The sequence below is a fragment of the Scyliorhinus torazame genome, chromosome 12, assembly GCF_047496885.1.
Source record: "Scyliorhinus torazame isolate Kashiwa2021f chromosome 12, sScyTor2.1, whole genome shotgun sequence".
Classification (NCBI taxonomy): domain Eukaryota; kingdom Metazoa; phylum Chordata; class Chondrichthyes; order Carcharhiniformes; family Scyliorhinidae; genus Scyliorhinus; species Scyliorhinus torazame.
The window spans coordinates 183,600,609-183,622,870 of NC_092718.1; the positions used below are offsets into that span (position 1 = coordinate 183,600,609).

The 22,262-nt window shown below is 44.8% G+C and overlaps 1 protein-coding gene across 3 annotated transcripts in view; it reads right to left on the reverse strand.

Annotated features, from left to right (window-relative positions):
• Window positions 1–22,262, reverse strand: part of myo19 (myosin XIX) — a 64,379-nt gene that overhangs the window by 10,748 nt on the left and 31,369 nt on the right. For 2 of the 3 annotated variants that reach the window (XM_072469477.1, XM_072469476.1), the window contains exons 11-21: window positions 13,166–13,337; window positions 11,680–11,753; window positions 10,615–10,736; window positions 9,850–9,963; window positions 6,437–6,613; window positions 4,518–4,658; window positions 4,308–4,415; window positions 3,741–3,811; window positions 3,230–3,342; window positions 2,655–2,827; window positions 799–928 (exon numbers count right to left, since the gene is read on the reverse strand). In XM_072469477.1, coding sequence (XP_072325578.1) covers window positions 799–928; window positions 2,655–2,827; window positions 3,230–3,342; window positions 3,741–3,811; window positions 4,308–4,415; window positions 4,518–4,658; window positions 6,437–6,613; window positions 9,850–9,963; window positions 10,615–10,736; window positions 11,680–11,753; window positions 13,166–13,337 — 1,395 coding nt within the window. Of the gene's footprint in view, window positions 1–798; window positions 929–2,654; window positions 2,983–3,229; window positions 3,343–3,740; window positions 3,812–4,307; window positions 4,416–4,517; window positions 4,659–6,436; window positions 6,614–9,849; window positions 9,964–10,614; window positions 10,737–11,679; window positions 11,754–13,165; window positions 13,338–22,262 lie in introns of those variants that run through there. The other variant, XM_072469478.1, reaches the window with a different exon arrangement.

Consider the following 22,262-nt stretch of genomic DNA (forward strand, 5'->3'; position numbering starts at 1 on the left):
TGGAACTCGCTCTCCAAAAAGGCTGTGATTGCTAGATCAATTAAAATTTTCATGGTGGACCTATTTGCATTAGGTAGAGGAAAATCAAGGACTATAGATCAAAGACAGATAAATGGCGTTGAAGTACAGTGCACTGTTGCCTCACAGTGCCAGGGACCTGGGTTCAATTATGGCTGTGGGTGACTGTCTGTGTGGAGTTTAGATGTTCTCCGCGTATCTACATGGGTTTCCTCTGGGTGCTCCAGTTTTCTCCCACAGTCCAAAGATGTACTGTTAAGTGGGGTTATGGGGGTGTGTGATGGGGTAGTGGGCCATGGTAGGGTGTTCTTTCGGCGGGTTGGCGAAGACTCGATGGGCCAAATGGCCTCCTCTGCACTGTCAGGATTCTATGGACCTCTGATCTACCGAACAGTGGAACAGGTTTGAGGTGCTTAATGGCCTATAACTGTTCCCCATGTTTGCTTGGATCTAATTTGCAAATTCACTCCAGTGTTGTATGGAAGGGGAATATCAATTCAGCTCTTAATGACACTAAAAAGCTTTCATGTTATTTTCCTAATTTAATGCGAACTAGAAAATTCCAATAGTTAATCAGGAAATGAGATAATTAGCTAATGTCACAATAATTCCACACTTCCAAGGCGGAGTTCAGACAACCTGTTGGGCAGAGCAGAGGGAGACTTCCTGATGAGCCAGAGGTGAGAACGACTGAGGCAAACACTAATTCCTAAAATGAATTGCGTTCCATTTCAACACTAAAATCTCTCAGAAAATCAGCTGTAAGGGTGTAACACTTGCCTGCTTGAATGATAGTTGCTGCTCGTCTCAATCGTGCTAATTTTCTCCGGCGATATCGTCGCCAACTACATTGAATACAAAGTGCTTTCTTGGAAAGTGTTTGACTCCTTGCACTTTCAAGCAATTCGAGCTAAAAGGGATTTAATAACTTAAACATTTACTAACCATTTAAAACATTTTCATCCCCTCACAATTTGCTTTGCAGTAATGACTACAGCTCAAAAGTAGTAAGCAAGCAAATGTAGTTTACATGGACTTGAAGATTTCAAATAAGAGACCATTAATTAAAATTAAAGCTCATGAAATTGAAAGCAAATTGTTGACCTGGATAGGAGATTAGTTAGGTGGTAGAAGACTAGGAGTTGGGATAACGGTGATGCACTCAAATTGGAAGGAGATTATTGATGATATTGCACAAGGATTTCTGCTGGGGTCCTAATTATTTCATTATACTTATTAATGAGTTAAATAATGCAATAGACAGTCATATTCCCAAGTTTGCTAATCCAGGTCAAAGATTTGTGGCATAACAGTCAGGAGTGTGATGGAATACTCTCCACTTGCTTGGATGAGTGCAGCTCCAATAACACTCAAGAAGCTTGCCACCATGCAGGACAAAGTAGCCCACTTGATAGGCATGCCATCCACAAACATTCACTCCCTCCACCACCAAAGCATTGTAGCAGCAGGGTGTACTATCTACAAGGTGCACTACAGGAACTTACCAAGGCTCTTTAGGCCGAACCTTCCAAACCCACGATCTCTATTAACCGGAAGGACAAGAGCAGCAGATGCATGGGAACACCACCACCTGGAAGTTCCCACCAAGCCACTCACCATGCTGACTTGGAAATATATCACCGTTCCTTCATTGTTGCCAGGTCAAAATCTTGGAACCCCCTCCCTAACAACACTGTGGCATACCTACACCACATGGACTGTAGTGGTTCGAGAAGGCAGCCCAACACCACCTGCTCAAGGGGAATTGGGGATGGGCAATAAATGCTGGCCCTTCAATTAATAAAACAGGCAGGAAAAAAATTATAAAATTACAAAGACATTGATACATGAAGGAAGGGGCAAAACTGGCAGATGGATTCATCATAGGCAAGTGTGAGATCATCCATTTTACACCAAAAAAGATAGATCTTTTTTCTTTTTAAATGGTGTAAGGACACTTCTAGTGAAGGCCATAGAGATTTAGGGGTCGGGTACAAAAAAAATTGCTAATTTATATTGTAAGAGGGATAGGATATAAAGGGGAAGAGTTTTTGTTACAACGATACAAAGACCTCCTTAGGCCATATCTTAGTATTGTATACAGTTTTGGGCATTGCACCTTAGAAATGCTCCGTTGCCAGCACAGCGCAGCGCAGATTGACCAGAATGTTACCAGGATTCTGAGGTTAGATTGAGAGGAGAGATGCCATAAGCGAGACTTGCACTTCCTGGAAAATTAAAAGGCTTAGGAATGATTTAATGGAGTTATTTTGGATTTGGAAAGAAATTGACAAACGTCTTCAGTCGCTGTCTTAGACAAAGGGATGTAATCTTAAAATTAGAGCCAGGCCATGCATAAGAGAGGTTAGGAAACATTCTCCATACAAAAAGAGTGATGCAAGTGTGGAGAACTTGTCACAAGAAGCAATAGATGCTAGCTCAGTTAATAATTCTAAGGTTTGAGATTGATAGGTTTTTGCCAGCGAAGGATGTTAAGCTAGATGAAGCCAGGGCAGGCACTTGAGAGTTTCATATCATGACTTTGAATGGTAGACAGGTTTGAATAGCCTATTCCTGTTCTTTAATGAAAAATTAAATCTGTAACCAGAAAGAGAATTTTAACTTGGGCAACTTACCATAATATAAGTCATGAACACTTTTGTGTTGCCACAATGTATCATTGATCTACATAACCTGTTCTCGGCTGGCATATAGGATGATATGGCACTTTGGCCAGTTAATACATTAGTGAGAATGTCCTGCACGGTGACTTGCAAAGCCTCAGTGCTGCCATCTGTTGATGATGAACCTGCAAAGGCAAACGATATCCATTTCCATGGCAACAGCATCTCCAGTACAGGCAGACGTGAGAAAGCAGAGATACCGCAGCAAAGTTGAGTCAATTAGCAAGCTGAAGGCAGCAAACAGAAAATTCAGGAATTGGTGTACTCAAATCGAGAGAAACTGGAAGGAGAGAGAGAGAGAGAGCGAGAGAGAGAAAAAAAAAAGAAAAAGGAGAGAAAATTAAAGAGGACAATCTAATATAGCACCAGTGATAAAAACACAGCACTAAACTTAACAGTATATAAATAAAGTTATTTTACTATAAGGTTACAGCATCAATACAGTACTAAAACAGGAGAAATTTAGCTGAATTACAGTTCATGTTGTAAATGTTGCTCCTAAAATTAACAGAATGAATATGACAAACCTTTCCTCTTTTTTGCAGGAGAGCATCCATTAAAGCTAGCTGCATTTTTAAAATGGCATTGCCAATATGTTCTCAGAAGCCCATAGCGCTCCAAAAAATGCTGATATGGGACCCTAAATTGCAAAACACCGTATATGAACAAAAATGCAGTTTACAAAGCATACCTCGTTAAACAGTGAGTTTTAAAATCCAGGTCAAATAGAAGTGCAAATTTCACACTGTGATATCCTTCCCAAAGGAACCAGCCATCAAATCAATCAGTATTCGCTGTCTAACTGGTCCGATTTAGAACTTCTTCACGAAGTGATTTCCACAATTAGTTATTCATAGCCCATCAGGAACAAATAGGCCATAATTATTATATATTATGTTCCATTAAGCTTTAGGCGTATGTCAAGGTCTATAATGAGCTCAAGTTCCCTTATTCCACTCAGGCAATTAATACATGACACACAAGGAGCAATGAGTTCTTACCATTTGAGAAAGGTAACGTGGTAATCGGCTAACGTACCTAATAGGGAATCCAACTGCACTGATGTTGATTGTTTCAACTATACCACAAGCTTCGAGCTGGCTGAGAATCTAAAGCAAACAGATCACTTCATGAAAAAAAGCTCAAGTACTCTCAAATGTTTGATGCAAATTTTTTTCTGGCTGCACCATGGTGCATCTACAGTAAAATTGTATACAGCCAAAGCATCGATTTGAAATATTGTGAAAGAATTTAGTTGTGGAAATTAAATGTTACTCAGAAGTACCACTTTACTGAAGGCGATTACACAATACCCAAAGCTTCATAAAACTAGTATCTCCATTTAACATTAATATTTTGAAACTGTAGGCAAAAACAATTTTTAAACTACCAGTCCAATAATGCACCTAAAATGGTAAAAACGAACTACAATTTTTTTTAACCAAAACTCTATTGTACAGCCTCTGAAAGCAGATGTGACAACATACAGATAACCAATCCCAAGTCAAACTAATTTAAGTTTTATCAGTTTAATTTGAATAGCCCAAACTATCTTATTGCTTATAACTTTCATCGTGAGCAATTTGTCTTGTTCTATGACAGTACCTCCTCTGATTTGAAATGGAGAGGTTTGCAGTCCATATTAGGCTTGATGCATCTGATGTAGTGAGGTGTGGTGCTGTTCAATATACGCATTAGCCTTTCCAGTGAACCCTAAAGGAGAAGGAAGAGGCAGAGACATATTGCAGGACAGAACTACAAGAGACGCATTTTGTATTCGTCATGTATAGAAATGCAGTATTAATACAAACAGACCTTAAATCTTGAGACCACAGTAACTGCTTTGTGTTGAGCTTTATTATCATTCTGTTCTTTCATTTCAAAAGGAAATAGCTTCTTCAGAAAGGTATCCAGAGAATTCTGTAACAACTGCACCAGCTCTGGTGGGACAGGATCCTAATGCAGCAAGAACATAATGATTTCCAATGTCTAAAATGGTCCATTTGTTACAAGGTGGCCACAGCAACATGAACAAAAAAGCTCTTAACAAAACTCTTAACAAAAGTGTTTCATTAAAATGGAATTTAGTACAATATTCAAATAGTTAAAATAGTAATGCGTTTACTTATTGATATACACAAATTGTAATTAACACAATATTTGATGGTTATTGCAGACACCACTTCCCTTATTGTTCATAATAAGTGTGATTTTGGAAAGAGTGTATGTGCCCAAGCATGTAGTCAGTGAATAACAGCTGTAAACTTTTGTGAGTTTAAATAAAGAGGATTATTTATTCACACATTCACCTTGAAATTCCATGTGAAATCCAATCACTCAGCACTCACACACACACTATGTTAAAGAAAATAGTATCCTTTTACAAGTTGTAAACCAAAATAATAGTTCATGGTTCACATGTTGGGTTCGTAATGTAACAGTCACTGTGGGACCAATAAAGAAAGAGGTACTTCTCCATTCCTGTAGTTCAGATGCTTTAAAATAACTGGTCAGATATCCAAATTATCGAAGGATTCCCTCGATGAGGTGAATGCTCAGCAGATCACGAAGCTCAACAAACAGGTAGTCAAATGTTCTTGGAAATGAAATCAGGCTTGGTGGCTCTTTTAAGATTATGGCCTCAAGGTCTTTAAAGGCAAAAGTGACCAATGTTTTGTTGCAGGTGCCATCTCTTTTGGTATTTTTGCAGACTGCCTGTTTGAATGAAGGGGGCAGCCTAAAAACATGGCTGCCTCACCATGTGGCTGCTTACAGCTCCCTTCCAAATATGGTGTTGGCCTTATGGTAACGAACCAAATCCTCGATTGTTTCCAGCCCCCTACAGATTTGAGACCATTACTTTCTTTGTTTCTGAAAAGTCCCATTCAAGCCAGGAATGCAATTCTGGATGGTTTCCGGATTTAGGTATTGACACTTTAGGCTGAAATGGGCCTCACTGACTTTCTGAGCCAGTGTAATTTCCACAGAGGTGTGTTATCTGGGCATGTTCCAGGAAGTGACTTTACTAAGCATAATAGGGGACACAAAAAGGCACCTCACAAATATTTTTACTGAATTTTTTAATCAATGAGGGAGCAATAAGAAATGCATATTACATCAGAATTTCTTTAAAGAACTTTCAAAAGTGCATGAGAATAAGTGATGAGCACAATTACACTAAATAAACTTCAAATTACCAAAAATACTACGCTAGCTTATTTTTTGGATATGGTTACATTTTCAAAAGAATATTATTTGATGTCATCATCTACTGAAAATAATAAATCAAAATTATTTGCTGAATACAAATAAAAGTGCATACGGTCTCCTGCCCTTCAAACCACACAATCACCATACACCTGGTCAGAGTAAAGGATATTAATTGAGACAACACTATTTTCTCCCCACAATGAGGCCATTCCTAACCTTTGCTCATTGCTTTCCTATAGTCCTGACCAAGATGAAAAATACAATGTAGCTGAGAAATCATACCCGACTCCCACCGCACTACAGAAATCCATGTGTTGTGCATTTGTTTCAAAACTCCACATAATTCCGTTTTAGGTGATGTACAAAACCAAAGCAAAAATATAAACAATCATGAGAAAACGATCATTACATATACATCAGGCACTATATAGTGCAATAATGAGGAACTACTGTACTGTAATTGGGATCATACCTCATTAACCGAGTCTGCAGTGAGTGTCTCAGGGAGATTAAAATGTTCTTACCTTGTTCTTTTCCATCATTCCCTCAATCTGGTAGTTAACCTTGCCGGCGTAATGAGTCACTGTGAAATTCGGATCCTTGCTAAACATATCCCAGCTCAGACAGTGGTTACTTGTCAAAGCTGCCTGAAGGCGAGTTTTAAATTTGTTTGCATCTGAAAGTCGGTTGAGGCGGCTCTCCTACAGGAAAAGAGATCATAAAATAACTTCAAATGAAAAATCAGGGAACATTTACTAACTATATACCCAATCCACTCTCCATAATTTCTTAAACAAATAAAGCATCACAACATCCATGTTGGTAGGAACTTCTTTAAAATTCAGAAATGGGGCAAAAATCCATTTCACTTTTGAAAAAAAAAAATGGTACAAAATCATAATATTAAATAATTCTTCCCTCGTGACCCCCCCCCCCCCACCCAATCATGAGTTAGTGAAGTGAAGTTATACCAATTTTTGTGCAATAAGGCTCAAGCTGGTTGGTAAAAAAAAATTTTATAACTTGTGCCAACCATTAGGTGTATTAGAATTTTCACAACACAAGCTTCGCAATACAGAATTCAATGCAAGCAGACCTTCGTAAATCAAGAGTTATTAGCATCATACAAACTTTGTTCAGGAGTGGTCGGTGAATGGGTCTTGGAGATTGAAAATAATGACTTCAGCCTTCCTAATAGTTGACCTGATAAAGGTCTTTAAGAGACTGAAACAATGTAATATAGTAGATGTATAGTCACTGATAAATCCAATAGGAAAATTAGAGAAACTTTTAAAAGAAACATGCCGGCAATGATGTGGAATAGGTTACCACAAAGAGTATTTGAGACAAATAGCACTGCAGTAATTAAAGGAAAGGCAGATAAGCACATGAGGGAGAAAGGAGGACAAGATTATATTGGTAGGGAGGAGGCTACATGGGGGAACATGGACACTGGCACATAGACCTGTTGGGCCAAAAGGTTTGTTTGTGGTGTACACCATGTAAATGCAAAATGCTGTTTCTGTTCTAGTAAATGTACCACTGCTCTTGGCAAAGTTAGTGAAATTAGTGGAGCTAAACTTTTAAGATGACATTTTCCATTCAAGTAAGAAATTTTACCTGACAATAGTTGATAAAAGATAATTAAATGTTAGTTCTGCTCATATGCCTTGGGAAAGCAGGCAGCATAGTCAAAGACTCCTCCCACCCAGGTTATTCTCTCTTTCAACCTCTTCCATCAGGCAGATACAGAAGTTTGCGAACACACACTAATAGACTCAAAAACAGCTTCTTCCCCACTGTTACCAGACTCCTGAATTGCCCCCTTATGGGCTGAACTAGTCTTATGGACTGAACTGATCTTTCTACGCAACTTCTCTACAATTGTAGCATATACCGTATACTTCACGCTGCCTATGATTATGTATTTATCATATGTTCTATATTTTCATGTATTGAGCGATCTGCCTGGATTGTACGCAGAACAATACTTTTCACTATACCTCGGTACACGTGACAATAAATCTAAATCTATTCACAACAGCCAGGCTGTGGGAGTAAATACTTATCTGGAAGTCTAATAAAAACAGACTAGTACTACAGCACCTCAATTCACTTTATCAATCCAATAGACCTGCACTGACAATTTATGGGTGGCATGGTAGCACAGTGATTAGCACTGTTGCTTCACAGCGCCAGGGTCCCAGGTTCGATTCCCAGTTTAAGTCACTGTCTGAGCGGAGGCTGCACGTTCTCCCTGTGTCTGCGTGGGTTTCTTCTGGGTGCCCCAGTTTCCTCCCACAGTCCAAAGACATGCAGGTTAGATAATTTGGACATTCTGAATTCTCCCTCCATTCCAGACTTTGGAATGTGGCGACTAAGGGCTTTTCACAGTAACTTCATTGCAGTGTTGATGTAAGCCTACTTGTGACAATAATAAAGATTATTATACAGGTCGACGCACCTCATTTCCAATTTCAAATATACAAACTTAGGCTTGTGGGAAACAATAAACGAATGCTGAAAGAAACAATGAAAAGGAACAAACAACAGAAACAACAAAAAATTAATAACAAACTTCCATTTATAAAATCCCTTCCATGTCCTCAGGACAGCCAAATGATTTGTTAACCCATGGATAATATTTTATGGTGTTACGCAAGCAGGTCAGCCAGTTTACACACAAACTTAGAAATGATTAATCAATAGTTTTCATGGTGTCTTTTGATGGATAAATGTGGAGTGTGGAACTTGCTACCAAATAGAATAGTTGAGACAAATAGCATAGATGTCTTTAAGAGGAAGCTAGATAAATACATGAGGGTTAAGGGAATAGAAAGCTATGTAGAAAGGGCGAGATGAAGTAGGCCTATATGGAGCATGAACATTGGAACAGACCAGTTGTACCTTTTCTATGCAGTAAATTTGACGGAGAAATGTTAGTTTTGATGCTGTTCCTCGGGTATTTCCATTGAACCTTTTAGATCCATCTGAATAAGCATGTAGAAGATAGATTTAATATCCCATCCTGACAGTGCAGCACTGTTTCAGTAGTGTATTGAAGTGTGTCAGCCTACATTAAGTGTTCAAATCCTGGGGTGAGATTTGAACATTTGACCCCTGAACTTGGGTGAGAGAGCTATCACTGAGCTAAATAGGTACTTCACAGGACAGCAAATTTGAAATGTAAAAGACAGGCAAAATACAACGTACCTATTAAGCAGCATGAGGTTTGTACCGGTACAGTGTCTTAAAACCAGCAAGCTCGAGACGGAGGCGGTGCCAGTTTTCAGGTCTTGCCACATTTCCGGTCAGGCAGTTTGGGTTAAGCCGGATTGCATGGGATCAAGGGCCACTCGGAGTGCGGAAATAGACCGGTGTGCAAGCAGCGAAGGTGATAACTAGTCAGGCACGACACACCACTAATGCACTGCCTGGCCAAATTGGCCTGGTAAATAATTGTTTTTAAACTTTACTCAATCAAAATTGATGCATGGCACATTCTAAAAATGTCCAGTGTTTGGACAGCTGGATTTGGACTGCATTATGAATGTATGAAGATTGTAGGCAAAATTAAAGACTGAAGGAGGTAAGAAATTCAAAAGTTTTGAGCAACTGGGAAAGAAAAAATGAGAAGACTGATGAGTATTGATTTCAGCAGTACACAGTGCCACACCCTGTCACAAGAGTTTGGAGAAGTCCGATACAACTAAAGATAATTGGTTCACTGAAACTTGTGCTTCCTACTCCACTCCCTTCCCTCACTAAAGGCTTAAAGGTAAATCAAATGTTATTTTATTTTAAATGATAAATCTAATGGGACAAATTAACCAACAAGTTTGTAACAAGTAACAACTAACCAAACCATTGTAACCTTTCAATCTGTGCTTTCTACTCTATGCACGCTTACAAAAGATGAGTTGAAGAAACTGCCAACCTCATTTAAAAGGGAAAAGATGCTGATGGGATTTCCCTCAATCAGATCTAAACAGCTCTGATTATCCTGGTAACTAACAAAGGACGACTCCAGGCCCTCCGCGGCGTATTCTTCCTAAAAAGATAGGATAACAGGAGTGAAAAAACTTAAAATATAAAAAAAGTAGCAAATTTTCCAGAGACCTGAGCCAAATCTCGATTTGCGAAAATAGCCTGTTTGAATATGTTATTAACAGTCTCGCATTACTTCCCTGGTCTTATATGTGGGTTTAATGGAATTACATCTATTTGTAATCTCACCGTACAAAAGTTACCTGAATAGATTCAATCAAATGTTACTGGGTTTAGGGATAAACAATTTAACCTAATAAGCAATTGAATATTAATTTTAAAACTTGTACATCAGAAAGATTCCATAGTATCTACTAGTTTCTATAGTGCTTTTGAGAGATCATTTGAGTATAAGGGAGATTGGGAAGACAAGTGTATACATACAGAATTGAAGGACAGATCAGTTGACCACTGAGCTTCATGTGCTATTTCATGCCTGGAAAAAAATCTGGAACTCCTACATCTAATTTTAACAGATCCTTAGTTTAAAACTTCAAGTCTCCCATTGAATCCCAACAGGATTTTGCCAATTCATTGAATTTAATTGTAGATGTTTTATTACTTCCAAGACGCCCATAATGTACTGCAAAAATTCTAGGTGAAGTGTCTGTGTTATGCCAAGCTAAAGGTATACTGAATCGTTGAGTTGGAGTACCTGCTGTGCTTTGAGATAATGTGCCACAAAGTGCTGTTGAAGCTTTTCATTTGCATAGTTAATACAAAGCTGTTCCAGGTTATTTTGTGGAAATGACTCAAATCCATATACATCCAACAAACCTGCACAAACAAGAAAGTGTTGAACATCATAGTTTTTTCTCAAATGCATAACATTCACAACAGTGCAGGACTGAGGTCTTTTCAAAAATGTAAAGTGGAAATTAGATGGCACATATCACAAAGATAAAAATTTAACAACATTTAAAAAAATTCAAGTTCCACCATTTGTCCCTCGAGAAATGCTTGATTCCATTCTTGCGCAAGCTACTAGATGTGTAGAAACATAGAAAATAGGTGGAATAGGCCATTCGACCCTTCGAGCCTGCACCACCATTCAATACGATCATGGCTAATCATGCAAATTCAGTATCCCACTCCCACTTTCTCTCCATACCCCTTGATCGCTTTAGCCGCAAGGGCCACGTCCAGCTCCCTCTTGAATATATCCAACGACCTGGCTCCAGAATTAATGCTTAATTTATAGGTAAAATGTAGAGTTAATGCTTAATTTATAAGTAAAATGTAAAGCAAGAGATGCCAAGGTGAAACTCTATGACCAATCACCATTTTCCACAGGTAATGTCTGGAACCAATTTACTAGCAAAGTATTGCAAAATGTTCTATTAAAAAATCCCAGGAGGTAGTAAGAGGTCATTTGAGTGATCAGAAGTAATAAACCACTTGTCTGAATAAAATGAATGGACACTTGACAAAGCCTCGAACTAGTGATCAAACCCACAGGGAATAACAATAAAACTCAATGAAGTAGATTTCAAACAAATGATACATTTTTAAAACCAGGAACTTTGTGTAATATTTTTCTCTGTGAAACGGAAGACTTCCAGCAAGTGATCGCCCCTTTCGTTCTCCTGCAAGATCACCTTTATGATTGGAAGTTTATTTGAAATATTACCTTGTTCTACTGGCTTAATACTCAACAGTAAAATTAAGTCACGAAAAGGATTACTTCAAGATTTCAATTTTGTAAAGTTATCATAAATACCTATAAAATTTGTCCACCTGAAAGAATCTGAGCATATGGAGCCATTTATTACTTTTACCAGCCAGTCAAACAACCTGCAAAATACCCAAAACAAAAATATTAGAAATGAACAATATCAAGACTAGAAAAGATAGATATTTCAGCAGATTCATATTTCAACAGATTCGTACGTGTAAGTTTGTCACTCTGGTAATGTCAATTTTGTACTGAAGGAGCTATGCAGATCCATCTTCCAACTCAGATGAGATGAAATGAAAATCGCTTATTGTCACAAGTAGGTTTCAAATGAAGTTACTGTGAAAAGCCCCTAGTCGCCACATTCCGACGCTTGTTTGGGAAGGCTGGTACGGGAATTGAACCGTGCTGCTGGCCTGCCTTGGTCTGCTTTCAAAGCCAGCGATTTAGCCCAGCGTGCTAAACCAGCCACTGTAATGGATCGCATGGCGTAATTGAAAGGCATGGGAAGTTCTCCCAGTGTCCTGGTTTTTAACCTTATCTTGACTAAAACCATCAGTGAAGATTATCTGACCCTTCATTCACTTGCTGTGTGAAAGTTGAATGCCACAGTTATTAAGAGTGACAACAGTCCAAAGGACATTCATTGGCTGCAAAGTATTTTTGCTTATCCTGAAGATGTGACAAAGTGTTATTTAAAGAGCTTTCTCAACTTTCCCCTTATAGAGAAGAAAAAGAAACATGCATTATTACAGCTTTAGGATATTCCAAAGCAGTTCACATCTAACTAATTACATTTGCAATGTGCTGACCTAAACAATTTGTCCATAGCAAGATATCACGAATAGAAAATTAGACAAATGACGAACTAGCTATTACTGGTGCTAATTGAGGCAGAAATGATGACCAAGATATTGTAGAATTCCGTGCATTACTTCATATGGCATCACTGACAAACAGATAGTTTTAACACCTTACTTTAAAGACCTTGACAATCTCATTTCTACCAATTGTAGTGCCTATGGTCTAGCTAGCTTTACAGGCAGCAGGTGGCACTGTGGTTAGCAATGCTGCCTCACAGCGCCTGGGACCCAAGTTCAATTCTGGCCTAGGGTGAGTGTCCTTTGGAATTTGCACTTTCTCCCCGTGTCTGCGTGAGTTTCCTCCAGGTGCTCTGATAGGTGAATGGCCATGCAAAATTGCCCCTTAGTGTCCAAAAGATTAGATGGGGTTATGGAGATAAGGAGGAGGTGTGGGCCTAGGTAGGGTGCTCTTTCCAAGGATCAAATGGGCAAAATGATCTCCGTCTGCACTGTAGGGATTCTATGATTCGCTGTCACATTTCGAGGATGTTTACTTACTGAGCCAACAGGAAGCCCAGCATAGAATCACAGTCAACTGCAGAAGAATTTCAACATTTCAATTGTTCCAATGCCCCATCTGTTGTTTTTTTTCCAGTGGGTAAACTACTTTGCTCAATTGAATTAATAAATACAGCATGGCTTCAAATAATCAGTAAACGGACACCTACTTTGCATAGATGACTTTGGCCACACAGTCTCTTCTTGTGCTACACTCTCTTTTAGAGCACGGCTTTTTAAAGATTTGTTGCTGTCTGCCTGCTGTAATAGTCCGGACTCTGAGCTGTTCCAAAAGGCCCTCCTCAGAAACTTTGAGTAGATTTGCAGTTCTCTTAAGAAAGCCTGAAGGAAATAAGAGGTTCTGATTAATGCAGTAGCCCAAAAAGAAAGATAAATCAGAAGGAAACAAATTGGCTATTCCCAGTGCCAGGAGAAAAACTTTAAAAAAAAAAAAAAATTTTTATTAACGTTTTCACAGAATATCAGTAACAAAATTAAAAAGGAACCCAACAGGGTTAAATAAAAAACAGTCAATAAAACAACCCTCCATACCCCCCTCCCCCCTGTACATAAATAATAAATTAACACCCCGACTTAACACAAAGCAAACATAGTAAATATATACACCCCCTCAGATCCCCCAGTGTAAATGAAGAAAAATAAAGTAACCCCCCCCCGCCTCGGATCATTCGGGAGGCAGTGGTGGTCATAGATAGAAGCTTCAGGGATGTAGTTACTCCGAAGAATAAAGATAGATGGATGACGGTGAGAGGGGCTGGGAGGAGGCAGTCAGTACAGGGATCCCCTGTGGTCGTTCCCCTTAGTAACAAGTGTACCGCTTTGGATACTGTTTGGGGGGGGGGGGGGGGGGGGGAGAAAGAGAGAGAGACTTACCAGGGGTAAAGGTCTCTGGCACGGAGTCTGTCCCTGTTGCTCAGAAGGGAAGGGGGGAGAGGAGTAGAGCATTAGTCATTGGAGACTCCATAGTTAGGGGGATAGATAGGAAATTCTGTGGGAACGAGAGACTCGCGGTTTGTGTGTTGCCTCCCAGGTGCCAGGGTGCGTGGTGTCTCGGATCGTGTTTTCGGGATCCTTAAGGGGGAGGGGGAGCAGCAGCAAGTCGTGGTCCACATAGGTACCAACGACATAGGTAGGAAAAGGGATAGGGATGTAAGGCAGGAATTCAGAGAGTTAAGGTGGAAACTTAGATCTAGGACAAACAGAGTTATCTCTGGGTTGTTACCCGTGCCACGTGATAGCGAGACGAGGAATAGGGAGAGAGAGGAGTTGAACACGTGGCTACATGGATGGTACAGGAGGGAGGGTTTCAGATTTCTGGACAATTGGGGCTCATTCTGGGTCAGTAGGACCTCTACAAACGGGATGGTCTACACCTGGACCAGAGGGATACCAATATCCTGGGGGGGGGGAAATTTGCTAATGCTCTTCGGGAGGGTTTAAACTAGTTCAGCAGGGGCTTGGGAACCTGAATTGTAGCTCCAGTATACAGGAGGTTGAGAGTAGTGAGGTCATGAGTAAGGTTTCAAAGTTGCAGGAGTGTACCGGCAGGCAGGAAGGTGGTTTAAAGTGTGTCTTCTTCAATGTCAGGAGCATCCGGAATAAGGTGGGTGAACTTGCGGCATGGGTTGGTACCTGGGGCTTCGATGTTGTGGCCATTTCGGAGACATGGATAGAGCAGGGACAGGAATGGTTGTTGCAGGTGCCGGAGTTTAGATATTTCAGTAAGCTCGGGGAAGGTGGTAAAAGAGGGGGAGGGGTGGCATTGTTAGTCAAGGACAGTATTACGGTGGCAAAAAGGACGTTTGATGAGGACTCGTCTACTGAGGTAGTATGGGCTGAGGTTAGAAACAGGAAAGGAGAGGTCACCCTGTTAGGGGTTTTCTATAGGCCTCCAAAAAGTTCCAGAGATGTAGAGGAAAGGATTGCAAAGATGATTCTGGACAGGAGCGAAAGCAACAGGGTTGTTGTTATGGGAGACTTTAACTTTCCAAATATTGACTGGAAACGCTATAGTTCGAGTACTTTAGATGGGTCTGTTTTTGTCCAATGTGTGCAGGAGGGTTTCCTGACACAGTATGTTGATAGGCCAATGAGAGGCGAGGCCATATTGGATTTGGTACTGGGTAATGAACCAGGACAGGTGTTAGATTTGGAGGTAGGTGAGCACTTTGGTGAAAGTGACCACAATTCGGTTGCGTTTACTTTAGTGATGGAAAGGGATAGGTATATACCGCAGGGCAAGAGTTATATCTGGGGGAAAGGCAATTATGATGCGATGAGGCAAGACTTAGGACGCATCGGATGGAGAGGAAAACTGCAGGGGATGGGCACAATGGAAATGTGGAGCTTGTTCAAGGAACAGCTACTGCGTGTCCTTGATAAGTATGTACCTGTCTGGCAGGGAGGAGGTGGTCGAGCAAGGGAACCGTGGTTTACAAAAGCAGTCGAAACACTTGTCAAGAGGAAGAAGGAGGCTTCTGTAAAGATGAGACATGAAGGTTCAGTTAGGGCGCTCAAGTGTTACAAGTTAGCTAGGAAGGACCTAAAGAGAGAGCTAAGAAGAGCCAGGAGGGGACATGAGAAGTCTTTGGCAGGTAGGATCAAGGATAACCCTAAAGCTTTCTATAGATATGTCAGGAATAAACGAATGACTAGGGTAAGAGTAGGGCCAGTCAAGGACAGTAGCGGGAAGATGTGTTTGGAGTCCAAGGAGATAGGAGAGGTGCTAAATGAATATTTTGTCAGTTTTCACACAGGAATAAGACAATGTTGTCGAGGAGAATACTGAGATTCACGCTATTAGACTAGAAGGGCTTGAGGTTCATAAGGAGGAGGTGTTAGCAATTCTGGAAAGTGTGAAAATAGATAGGTCCCCTAGGCCGGATGGGATTTGTCCTAGGATTTTCTGGGAAGCTAGGGAGGAAATTGCTGAGCCTTTGGCTTTGATCTTTAAGTTATCTTTGGCTACAGGAATAGTGCCAGAAGACTGGAGGATAGCAAATGTTGTCCCCTTGTTCAAGAAGGGGAGTAGTGACAACCCCGGTAACTATAGACCAGTGAGCCTTACTTCTGTTGTGGGCAAAATATTGGAAAGGTTTATAAGAGATAGGATGTATAATCATCTGGAAAGGAATAATTTGATTAGGGATAGTCAACACGGTTTTGTGAAGGGTAGGTCGTGCCTCACAAACCTTATTGAGTTCTTTGAGAAGGTAACCAAACAGGTGGACGAGGGTAAAGCAGTTGATGTGGTGTATATGGATTTCAGTAAAGCTTTTGATAAGGTTCCCCCATGGTAGGCCACTGCAGAAAATACAGAGGCATGGGATTCAGGGTGATTTAGCAGTTTGGATCAGAAATTGGCTAGCTGGAAGAAGACAAAGGGGGGTGGTTGATGGGAAATGTTCAGACTGGAGTCAAGTTACTAGTGATGTACCACAAGGATCTGTTTTGGGGCCACTGCGGTTTGTCATTTTTATAAATGACCTGGAGGAGGGCGTAGAAGGATGGGTGAGTAAATTTGCAGATGACACTAAAGTCGGTGGAGTTGTGGACAGTGCAGAAGGATGTTACAAGTTACAGAGGGACATAGATAAGCTGCAGAGCGGGGCTGAGAGGTGGCAAATGGAGTTCAATGCAGAAAAGTGTGAGGTGATTCATTTTGGAAGGAATAACAGGAAGACAGAGTACTGGGCTAATGGTAAGATTCTTGGTAGTGTGGATGAGCTGAGATATCTCGGTGTCCATGTACATAGATCCCTGAAAGTTGCCACCCAGGTTGAGAGGGTTGTTAAGAAGGCATACGGCGTGTTAGCTTTTATTGGTAGAGGGATTGAGTTTCGGAGCCATGAGGTCATGGTGCAGCTGTGCAAAACTCTGGTGCGGCCGCATTTGGAGTATTGCGTGCAATTCTGGTCGCCGCATTATAGGAAGGATGTGGAAGCATTGGAAAGGGTGCAGAGGAGATTTACCAGAATGTTGCCTGGTATGGAGGGAAGATCTTATGAGGAAAGGCTGAGGGACTTGAGGCTGTTTTCGTTCGAGAGAAGGTTAAGAGGTGACTTAATTGAGGCATACAAGATTATCAGAGGATTGGATAGGGTGGACACTGAGAGCCTTTTTCCTCGGATGGTGATGTCTAGCACGAGGGGACACAGCTACAAATTGAGGGGAGATAGATATAAGACAGATGTCAGAGGTAGGTTCTTTACTCAGACAGTAGCAAGGGCGTGGAATGCCCTGCCTGCAACAGTAGTGGACTCGCCAACACTAAGGGCATTCAAAGGGTCATTGGATAGACATATGGACGAGAAGGGACTAGTGTAGATGGGCTTTGGAGTGGTTTCACAGGTCGGTGCAACATCGAGGGCCGAAGGGCCTGTACTGCGCTGTAATGTTCTATCCTTCCACTGAAGAAGAATCCTCCGCCGGGCTACCAGGGACGCAAAGGCCAGAATACTGGCCTCTTTCGCCTCCTGCACTCTCGGCTCCTCTGCCACCCGAAATATTGCGCGCCCCCAGCCAGGCTTGACCCTAGAACATACCACCTTCGACACCGTCCTCGCTACACCCCTCCAAAATTCCTCCAGCGCTGGGCATGCCCAGAACATACGGCTGTGATTCGCTGGGCTCCCTGAACACCTAACACACCTGTCCTCACCCCCAAAGAACCGGCTCATCCTTGTCCCGGTCATGTGTGCCTTTTGCAGCACCTTAAACTGTATGAGGCTGAGCCTCACGCACAAAAAGGAAGAGTTCACCCTCCCAAGGACACCTGCCCACGTCCCTTCTTCGATCTCCTCTCCCAACTCCTCCTCCCACTTACCTTTCACCTCCACCACTGAGGCCTCCTCCTCCTCCTGCATCACCTGGTAAGTTTCCGAGATCTTCCCCCCCCCCCCCCACCCCGAGAGCACCCTGTCCTGTACAGTGTGTGGCAGCAGCCGTGGGAATTCCACCACCTGCCGCCTGGCAAACGCCCTTACCTGTAAGTATCTGAAGGTGTTCCCCGGGGGGAGCCCATACTTCTCCTCCAGCTCACCCAGGCTTGCAAACTTCCCGTCCACAAACAGGTCTCCCAACCTTCGTATCCCTGTCCCGTGCCACCCCGTAAACCCTCCATCTGTTCTCCCTGGGACGAACCGATGGTTCCCCCGTATTGGGGTCCACACAGAGGCCCCAACTTCCCCCCTGTGCCGCCTCCACTCCCCCAGATTTTGAGGGTAGCCGCCACTACCGGGCCCATGGTATACCTCTTTGGAGGGAGCGGCAGCGGCCTCCCCCTCCATCCCCCACTTGCGCACCATCGTCGCACTGGCGGCCCAGTAGTACCCACAGAGGTTGGGCAGCGCCAGCCCCCCCCTATCTCTACTCTGCTCCAGAAACAGGCTTCTCACCCTCGGAGTGCCTCGCGCCCACACAAACCCCATTATGCTCCTGTTGACCCGCCTAAAAAAGGCCTTCGGGATAAACACGGGGAGGCACTGGAACAAAAACCTTGGGAGCACCGTCATTTTGACTGACTGCACCCTACCCGCCAAGGACAGCGGCAACGCGTCCCACCTCTTGAACTCCTCCTCCATTTGCTCCACCAGCCTTGTGAAATTAAGCCTGTGCAGGGCCCCCCAGCTCCTGGCCACCTGGACCCCCAAATACCTGAAGCTCTTCTCCACCCTTTTTAGTGGGAGCTTGCCAATCCCCCTCTCCTGGTCCCCTGGGTGAACCTCGAACAGCTCGCTCTTCCCCATGTTGAGCTTGTACCCCGAGAAATCCCCGAATTCCCTGAGGATCCTTATTACCTCCGGCATTCCCCCCACCGGGTCCGCCACACATAGCAGCAAGTCATCCGCATAGAGCGACACCCTATGCTCCTCTCCATCCCGCACCAACCGCCTCCAGTTCCTCGACTCCCTCAGTGCCATAGCCAGGGGTTCAGTCGCCAGTGCGAAGAGCAGGGGGGGCAGGGATGCAACCCTAGGTGCAACCGAAGGTACTCAGACCTCCTTCTGTTCGTGGCCACACTCGCCATCGGGACCTCATACAACAGCTTAACCCACCTGACAAACCCCTCCCCAAACCCAAACCTCTTCAGCACCTCCCACAGGTATCCCCACTCTACCCTATCGAAGGCTTTCTCAGCGTCCATCGCCACCACTATCTCCGCCTGCCCCTCCCTCGCCGGCAGCATGATAACGTTCAGAAGCCTCCGCACATTCGCGTTCAACTGCCTCCCCTTCACGAGCCCCGTCTGGTCTTCGTGGATGACCTGCAGCACACAATCCTCAATTCTCGTGGCTAAGACCTTCACCAGCACCTTGGCATCTACGTTTAGCAACGAAATCGGCCTGTAAGACCCACACTGCAGGGGATCCTTGTCTCGCTTCAGGATCAAAGAGATCAGTGCCCGGGACATCGTCGGTGGCAAAGCCCCCCCCTCCCTTGCCTCATCGAAGGTCCTAACTAACAGTGGGCCCAACATGTCTATATATTTTTAATAGAATTCGACCAGGAAACCATCCGGCCCCGGTGCCTTCCCCGCCTGCATGCTCCCTATCCCTTTGGTCAGCTCCTCCAGCCCAATCAGGGCAACCAATCCCGCCACCAGTCCCTCCTCCACCTTCGGAAACCTCAATTGGTCCAGAAAGCTGCCCATCCCTCCGTCCTCCAGTGGGGGCTCGGACCGATACAATTCCTCAGAAAAGTCCCTGAAGACCCCATTGATGCCAACCCCACTCCGCACCACACTCCCTCCCCTGTCCTTAACTCCCCTGATCTCCCTAGCTGCGTCCCGTTTCCGCAGCTGATGCGCCAGCATCCGGTTTGCCTTTTCCCCATACTCGTAAACCGCCCCCTGGGCCTTCCTCCACTGCACCTCCGCCTTCCTGGTGGTCACCAGGTCGAATTCGGCCTGGAGGCTGCGCCTCTTCCTCAGCAATCCTTCCTCAGGCACCTCCGCATACCTCCTGTCTCCCCTCACCATCTCCCCCACCAGCCTCTCCCTCTCCTCCCTCCTTGTGGGCCCTAATGGAGATCAGCTCTCCCCTAACCACTGCCTTCAGCGCCTCCCATACCATCCCCACTCGGACCTCCCCGGTATCGTTGGCCTCCAGGCACCTCTCTATGCTTCCTCGGACCCACTCACTCACCACCTCGTCCATCAACAGCCCCACCTCCAAGCGCCACAACGGGCGCTGGTCCCTCTCCTCCCCCATCTCCAAGTCCACCCAATGCGGGTGGTGATCCGAAATGGCTATCGCCGAGTACTCGGTATCCTCGACTCTCGCTCTCAGCACCCTGCACAAAATTAAAAAGTCGATCCGGGAATAAGCCTTATGGACATGTGAGAAGAATGAAAATTCCCTAGCCTCAGGCCTTGCAAATCTCCAAGGGTCCACCCCTCCAATCTGGTCCATAAACCCCCTCAACACCTTAGCCGCCGACGACTTCCTACTCGTCCTGGACCTGGAGCGATCCAGTGCCGGATCCAACACCGTGTTAAAGTCTCCCCCCATTATCAGGCCCCCCACTTCCAAATCTGGGATCCGACCCAACATGCGCCGCATAAAACCCGCATCGTCCCAATTCGGGGCATACACATTGACCAGTACCACACCCTCTCCCTGCAGCTTACCACTTACCATTACGTACCTACCGCCATTGTCTGCCATAATGCTCGACGCCTCGAATGTCACCTTCTTTCCCACCAAGATCGCCACCCCTCGATTTTTGGCATCCAGTCCCGAATGAAACACCTGACCTACCCACCCATTCCTCAATCTTACCTGGTCTGCCACCTTCAGGTGCATCTCCTGGAGGATGACCACAATCGTCTTCAGCCCCTTCAGGTGCGCAAACCCGCTTGACCGGCCCGTTCAGTCCCCTCACATTCCAGGTTATCAGCCGGATCAGGGTGCTACCCACCCCCCTCCTACGCCGACTAGCTATAACACCTCCTCGGCCAGCCACGCGCCCGCACCCCATGCCCGGCCGGTTCCCCACGGCGGCAGACCCCCGTCTCGACCCCCCTATTCGCTCCAGCTCCCCCTTGACCATAGAAGCAGCAACTCGATTCCCCCCTACCTGCTACCCACCACCCCCCCACCACCCACCCCAAGGACCCCTCCTAGCTGCTTTACTCCCCCCATTGCACTTCTGCAAGTCAGCTTACTCCTGCTGACCCGGGCCACTCCCGCCTCTCCTTCAACTCCTCCCATTGTGTGACACACCCTCCTCTTCCATTCCCCATCCGCAGGCTCGCCACCTCCCCCTTCCATCCCAAGTGCAGGAACAACCCTCGCTTCCCCGCCCTGGCCCCTCCAGTCTTCAGCGCGGGAAAAAGCCCGCGCTTTCCACCTACCCGGCCCCGCCATCTCTGACGCAGCTCCTTTTACAGGCCTAGGCCCCTCACCCCCGACTCGGGCCTCCCCCTCCCCCGCGGGGCCCCATTGCACTGCCGTCCATCCCTGTTCCATTTGCTTACTCCCCTCCAAGAGACCCCCCGACCAACCCAACCAAAACAGTGCCCAGCCCGCCCTAACCACCCTCCCCGAACCAGGAGGAAAAAAACAAGAGCAAAGGACCCCCCCTCAAAATGTAACCTATCAACCGCAATCCCCAAACGTCCATCCCGACCCTCAATGTGTGTCCAACTCCTCGGCCTGAACAAAGGCCCACGCCTCCTCCGGAGACTCAAAATAATGGTGCTTGTAGGTGACCCACAGTCGCGCCAGCTGCAACATGCCAAATTTCACCCCCTTCCTGTGCAGCACCGCCTTCGCTCGATTGTACCCAGCCCTCCTCTTCGCCACCTCCGCACTCCAGTCCTGGCCTATTCGAACCTCCGCGTTCTCCCATCTGCTGCTCCTCTCTTTCTTGGCCCACCTGAGCACGCACTCCCGATCAGCGAACCGATGAAACCGCAGCAGCACCGCCCGCGGAGGCTCGTTAGCCTTGGGCCTCCTCACCAGCACTCTATGGGCCCCTTCCAGCCCCAGGGCCCCTGGAAGGACCCCGCTCCCATCAGCGAGTTCAACATGGTGACCACATAGGCCCCCACGTCCGGCCCCTCCAGGAGGCCCAGAATCCGCAAGTTCTTCCGCCTCAACCGATTCTCCATCTCCTCGAACCGCTCCTGCCATTTCTTGTGGAGCGCCTTGTGCGCCTCCACCTTTACCGCCAGGCCTAAGATCTCGTCCTCGTTGTCGGAGATCCTTTGTCGGGCCTCGCGGATCGCCACCCCCTGGGCCG